General features: G+C 42.5%; 1 protein-coding gene across 2 annotated transcripts; it reads right to left on the minus strand.

The window, feature by feature from the left end:
* Positions 1 to 587: 587 nt before the first annotated feature.
* Positions 588 to 5,895, minus strand: LOC105708937 (HLA class II histocompatibility antigen, DR alpha chain). 2 transcript variants are annotated; one of them, XM_012440680.2, is made up of 5 exons: positions 5,742 to 5,895; positions 2,570 to 2,815; positions 1,809 to 2,090; positions 1,357 to 1,522; positions 588 to 677 (listed from the first exon to the last, which is right to left on the minus strand). In XM_012440680.2, exons 1-4 carry the CDS (start codon positions 5,821 to 5,823, stop codon positions 1,368 to 1,370), a joined length of 765 nt encoding a protein of 254 aa, XP_012296103.1. In that variant the 5' UTR covers positions 5,824 to 5,895; the 3' UTR covers positions 588 to 677; positions 1,357 to 1,367. The 2 variants fall into 2 exon arrangements, with proteins under 2 accessions (XP_012296103.1, XP_012296104.1); XM_012440681.2 differs by having other exon boundaries at positions 590 to 677; positions 1,367 to 1,522.
* Between the last annotated feature and the right edge of the window lie 1,173 nt (positions 5,896 to 7,068).

Below are 7,068 nucleotides of genomic sequence, written 5' to 3' on the forward strand. Positions count from 1 at the left end.
TTGAAAAACTAAACATATATTTGCCATATGACCCAGGAATTACATATTAGACATTTATACCAGAGAAGAGAAAACTGGTGAACTCAGGCTCATAGAAAAACCTTACACACATGTTCCAAACAGCTTTATTTGTAGTGGCCCCAAACTAGAAACAGCCAAAATCTTGTTCAATAGGCAAATAAACAAACTGTGCTGCATTTAGACCATGGAATTAAATTACTTAGCAATGAAGAAAAAAAATAGATTGTCAATACATGCAACAGTTTGGATGGATCTCAAGGATATTATGCTAAGTGAAAAACATGTTCAGAAAAGTCACAGTTTGAGGAAACCTTAAACAATAAGTACACAAGAGATGCCCCCATGGGATGTTCAGAAAGTTCCATAGCAGAGAAAGAATTCTGTATGTTTTATTCCAGAGGCATTGCATGGTAATGATAAAATGATGGGAAATAAAGGAAAACAAATACAGGAAAGGCAATAGACGGGGAAGCCAGCTAGATGTTAGAGCATGGAGCCATTGAGGATGCATAACCATGCTTGGGGTGTCTACAGGGCTGGAAAATGCTGAAGATGATTGTTTTCAGCTGAGGTCAAGGATTGGAATATTGCAGCTTTGTGAAACTTTTTAAAGCAGAAGTTTCTTCCATGATCTTCTCTCTAAGAAACACCATCACCTATAGCAAGACACACATAGTTACTAAGGAGTTTAAGATGAGTTCTGAGCTCTTTGCTTCAGATTCCTTCTTCTCTCTTAATCCTTTGACTTTACAAAAGTCTTTCAATGTTCATCTAACCTTTCCAACATCAACTATATACCTTACTCTCCAACTGAACATAATAAGCAACCATGCTTTACCTTATTTTACAGTTTCTGATACTACATTTGAGACTAAAGGAGCAAGAGAAGGTATTGGCCTTTAAGAGATTCCCATTTTATGCAATGAATCTACCCTCACTCCAAAGGAGCCAGGATCTGGAAATGCTTCTGAACTGATGATCTGCCCCAGGAAATATAAGCTAGGATGTGCCCAAATCTTGAGGTTTATATCTCTAGATACTTAGACTCAGTATTTTAATATGAAACAATGTAGATACTGGAGATGATTTAGGTACTGAAGACAATTTCTAAGACTGGAGCCGTGATCTGGGCACCCATCTACGGAAAGGGATGAGAGACCCTGAAGCTCTGGGATACCAGATGATACCAATGTCTGATTTGTTCTAGCAAAGAGAAATCAAGAGCCACATCTGTTCCTATCTTGTCTGTCAAATGCATTACATTTTCTTTCCCCATCCTGTTTTCCTCCCTCAGATCTCTCCACGTATGTCCTCCTCTGACCACACCTAACCCACCTTCATATACCTCACAGAGGCCCCCTGCGTTCTGTAGCATTGCTTTTGCGCACACCCTTGATGATGAAGATGGTCCCAACGATGATGCCCACCAGACCCACAATCAGGCCCAGGGCACACACCACATTCTCTGTAGTCTCTGGGAGAGGGCTTGGTGCATCATACTCTGTGGGGGAAATAAGGCAGAGTACATGGTAATGAGTGTGGGAAGGTGTAACACTCAGAACCAAAGGTAAGATACTTAATAAAGAGAATAGTTATTCACAGATTAGAGAAGACAAAGACAGAATGATGTATTGAGGGAATTGCAGATTAAAAAGTGGAGGAAGCTGGGTAATAGGAGAAGACACATATATTAATTGTAGCAGATATTATGAAACAGGACACTGAGTTCTACACAAACATCATAGGAGAAAACCTTGAAATAATGGAGATTGAATGATGGTCCATACCCCAGTGCTTGAGAAGAGGCTCATCCAAGCCCCAGTGCTCCACCTTGCAGTCATAAATGTCCTCAGTTGAGGGCAGGAAGGGGAGATAGTGGAACTTGCGGAAAAGGTGGTCTTCCCTGGGCAGGAAGACTGTCTCTGACACTCCTGTAGTGACAGGTTTTCCATTTCGAAGCCACGTGACATTGACCACTGGTGGGGTGAACTTGTCGATGAAACAGATGAGGATGTTGGGCTCTCCCAGTTCCACAGGGCTGTCTGTGAGCACAGTCACCTCTGGAGGAACTGAAGGACACATGACTGAAATCAGCCATCACTGCTTAGGCTCAATCCTCTCCCTCCCATGCTGAATGATGGTATAAACCTATCTAAAAACCCCAAAGCTGAAGAAGTCGTTGAAATTGTGCCTTGAGAAGCCTATGCCACATCCTCAAATAACATTTCTGACAGGCCCTCCTCCAAGAAATTGAGGCAATAGTGAGGTATAAGATATGCAAGGACTTGCCTTCTGGCTCCCCCAGCATGAACTCAGACACCCAAGTGTTGTCTCTGTATGGGTGACAGAGACAACACTTGAGTACATCAAGATAGGAACAAACCCATAAAGTTCTCAGACCTCTGGCCTGAGAATCTGCAGCTTGTTTATGGGAAAGTTAGGCCCCTTAGAGGGAAAATCAGTTACAATAATCTAACACAAAAAGCTGAAGCATCTATTTTCAAACTATGGATTCCCATGTCCAGGAGTGCAGCAGAGAGGAAGGTACCGTTGGAGATCGGAGTATTGTTGGAGCGCTTTGTCATGATTTCCAGGTTGGCTTTGTCCACAGCTATGTTGGCCAGTGCACCCTGGGCCTCAAAGCTGGCAAATTTCCCAAATTCTTCAAGCCGCCAGACTGTCTCCTTCTTTGCTATATCCACATGGAAAATCTCATCACCATCAAAGTCAAACATATACTCCCCTGACTGGTCAGGGTTCAGATAGAACTCGGCCTGGATGATCACATGTTCTTCTGAAAGGCAAGAAAGAAAGAAAGAAAGGGAGTTGGGTGGGGAGAATCAGGAGAGGGAAATGTATGTGGCACTTCCTGTCACATACATGTGGACAGGAAGTGGTGGGGAGAGATTGGGCCAAGAGAAATGAAGGAACGATGGCAAGTAGGGATGACTGACAAGACAAGGTCTGGGTGAAGGATATGCTGCTGAACAAAGCTGGGAAGAGAGAAGAAGGACTGGTTATAAAGAGGGTGGAATGAAGGAGATGAGGGCTAAAGAACCCTCAGTGAAGCTGTTTGTAAGGTTTGTTCTCATCGAGTTTAAAACGAAGAAACTGAGACCAGCACAAGAAGATCCAATGCAAAGGGTTTATTCAGGCTCCCGGGTGAGGTTCTGCAGTCCGACAGGAGGGGCCGGAGAAGTCACATGGACTCCTCTCAGGCACGGGGGTTTCATAGGGAGTGAAGGAGCTCGATTGGTTGTGGGAGAGCAAGACTGTCACTGGGTAGAATTACAAGCCTTCAGCTAGGACTTGGCTTGCCATTGGTTAGAATTACTCGGCTGCCATTGGCTAGAAAGGCTCGGCTGCTATTGGCCAGAAAGACTTGGCTACTATTGGTTAGAAAGACTTGGCTGCTATTGGCTAGAAAGAGGTTGCAGCACCTTGTTTGCATACTGGGCTTTTTAAGGGAAGGTCAGGCTGTTCGAGCATGGGAGAAGGGAACATGCCTGAGCATGTCTGAGCTTGCCCGAGCTGGTCCAGGCTTTGGAAAAAAGTGGCGGGGCGGGGGTCTGCGTCTGTGCTCCCGGCAAGGCTACTGGCCTTACACTGTTGTTTGACTCCATGTTACTAGCTGAGAAATTATTTTCTTTTTAGAAATCCAGCAGCAGCCCCTAAAGAGAAATGTTTTCTCCCTCTCTTTACCCAGGCACTAAATACACTTAGGCCAGAATTCCAGAGCATCTGTTTCTCAGAACATTGTACTCTGAAAAGAGAGAAATGCGGTTTGAAAGGCTGGGTTTTAAACTCTGGAATCAAATAAAATCTTGAATTCTTATCCAGCAACTTACCTAGTGATACTGAACAGATTATTTTACCTATTTATGTGTAGTTTTCCTATTATGTAGTCCTGCTGTGGTTTACATCCTGTCAGGGGTTTGTTTTTGTTTTTGAGACAGAGTCTTTCTGTGTCACCCAGGCTGCAGTGCAGTGGCACGATCTTGGCTCACTGCAGCCTCCACCTCCAGGGTTCAAGCAATTCCCCTGCCTCAGCCTCCTAAGTAGCTGGATTACAGACACATGCCACCATGCCCAGCTAATTTTTGTATTTTTAGTAGATACGGTGCTTCACCATGTTAGCCAGGATTGTCTCGATCTCTTGACCTCATGATCTTCCTGTCTCAGCCTCCCAAAGTGCTGGGATTACAGGTATGAGCCACCATGCCTGGCCCAGGGGTTCATTTTTAAGATTAAACGAGATAAGCCAAGTAATTTCTTAGTATATCAACAAGGCTATAACAAGCACTGTTTACATTTTAGAGTCAGAAGCTTCTTTTTATTTAAGACCCAAATCTTTGGAAAATATAACTAGGGACTGAAATATTCTGAAAATTAAGACTGAGGCCTTGTAGCATTGTAGAGCCTCTACTTCCCTGCATCCAAACCCACATGGCGATTACCTCGGTGAGAAGGGCGACGTTTGGATTGACCTTGGCAATTCCACCTTTTATCTTAATGCTCCTTAAATTGGGACTGTTATAATGAAATATGTTCTATTATGGCTAACACTGAGAATAACCAACACCGGTAATAATCAACATGAAAAAGGAAAGCTACAATTGGAGAGTATGCTGCCTCCGTGGAGTGTGTTGATGAGTGAGAGACTTTTTTCTCTCCTTAGCCTTTAAAGATAAGGCAAGAGATTTTAATATTTGACTGTATATTGATAAACCTAGGAATTTATTTAGCATCTGCATCTAGACAAACACACACAAATATACTAGCTGCCTCTTCACAAAACAAGGAAAGAGTCTCTATCTTTCCAGGTAAGGATCCCTATGTGTGGCTCTTTTGGGGCAATAGAAATCTGTAATTGCCACTATGGATATGGGAGCTGGGTTATTACTTTGCTTATTTCAAGTCTACCTGGCACCTTCTGTGGGGGTCACTCTGGATGAAGAATACTTTTCTACAATACATCTTTACAACAGCACAGATGTTGCTCTGGAGATGAGAGAGAACAACATCAGATTCCCCACTTCCTTACTTACTTTTCTACTCTCTTGGAAATATTACCAAGTTAACATGATCTAAGATCTACTGCAGCATGGAGATGGGAAGGTAGGAAATGGCTATCACTGTCCCATGAAGCAATTTATATCAACTTGCCTTCCTTCCCCTTTTCCTTGGGTAATTTGTTGCTTTTTCATGACTTTTCCTTCTAGTAATCTTCAACACAATTTACTGCTAACTATACACTGAAAGAATTTACACTCCAAAAAGTAACTACTGTATCATGTATTCCAATAAGAACAATGCGAATAACTTCTCTTTTTTATTATTTAATTCTAGCAAAACTATGTGCAGTTTTTGGGTTTTAATTTTATTAATTTTCCAGAAAGAATAATTAAAGCCCAGAGATATAACTTGTTAACGATTGCCAGAAAATATTCTTCCTCCCCAACCCCCAGTTTGGCTTGTAGCAGGACCATGCTATTCATCAATACACAACTCAGTTTTGTTCTTCTAAACCAAATCTGACTTACTTCAATTTGTGGTGAGGGAAGAACTCCACCAAACCACAATGTATTATACTTTCTGTTTAGACCGCATCATACCTGTCACACTTTTCTTTCACTCCCCAGATTATCTTGCAAATGTCCACAGGCCGTTTCTCCAATGCTTCAGTCTATTGTCCCAGATTTTACTCCCTCAGCACCTACCTTTGATAGCCCATGATTCTTGAGGACTCATCAGCACAATCATGAGGAAAATTCCTAGCACCGAGACTCCACTTACAGCCATTTTCTTCTTGGGTGCTCTGTTGGGAGTCAGTAGAGCTCAGGAGTGAGACAGAACAGAGAAGAATAAAAGAAAAGAGATTGTGGGCTTTAATAGAGTCTGATGATTAAAATGCAAATCCATTAAGCATTGGCCAATCAGAAAACTATTTTGAGATGACACATCTGTTGCTAGGGGAAGAGTTCTTGCAAAGGGTCCAGGACATAAGACATTCACCTCATTGGATAAAGAAGTTCTTAAACAAGCAGAACAACAACAACAACAACAATAAATCAAGTATTTAAGAATGTTGATCAATCACTGACGATTCATTCATCCCAATCAGAGTTCTAGAAAGGGATATACCTGAAGCACATTAGTGAGAATATAATCAGTGGAAACACCCTAAAGTGAGAGCTAAGCACAGTTCATATGTCTGTGCCATGACAGCTGGAGAGTGTGTGAAATGGACAATAAATTACCCAAATAGAAGGTAAATTGTCAGGCCGTGGAGAATGTCTGAATTTTGGCAGTATTGAGTGACATAGCTTCACTAAAGAAGCTCTTTCATGCTTCTTGGAGTCCTAGAATTCAAGATGATCAACTCAGGCCAAGAGCTTGGGATGGCTGGCATTGTGCCTCATTTAGAGAAAATCAAAGGAGAAATTCCGAGGTTCAACACTCTCAACACTGGAGAAGGATGGAAAGCTATATCTTGAAACACAAGTAGTAGTTAGTGGAAATAGTGGGCTGTAAAGGAGCTACCTTCTTCTCATCTCTACCATCTTAAATATGATGAGAGAATGGAGTTGACTAATGGACACACCTCATTTGAGGATTCAGGTCAATGATTACTAGAGAGTATAGTGGGAAAAGCCTTTTTTTTTTAAGATGGAGTCTTGCTCTCTCACCCAGGCTGAAGTCAGTGGTGTGACCTCGGCTCACTGCAACCTCCACTTTCCGGGTTCAAGCAATTCTCCTGCCTCAGCCTCCCAAGTAGCTGGGATTACAGGCACCCACCACCATGTCTGGCTAATTTTTGTATTTTTAGTAGACATGGGGTTTCACCATGCTGGTCAGACTGGTCTCAATAGGGTTTCACCATGTTGGTCAGGCTGGTCTCAAACTCATGACTTCATGATCCACCTGCCTCGGCCTCCCAAAGTACTGAGATTACAGGCATGAGACAGCCCACATGGCTGGCAAAGCCTATTCTATTGGGAACATTAGAGATAATAACCCACAGGAGGGCTTTACTATTCCTTCCCT

The sequence above is a fragment of the Aotus nancymaae genome, unplaced genomic scaffold (assembly GCF_030222135.1).
Source record: "Aotus nancymaae isolate 86718 unplaced genomic scaffold, 86718_ANA_hifiasm-v0.15.2.pri h1tg000040l, whole genome shotgun sequence".
NCBI classification, from domain to species: Eukaryota; Metazoa; Chordata; class Mammalia; order Primates; family Aotidae; genus Aotus; species Aotus nancymaae.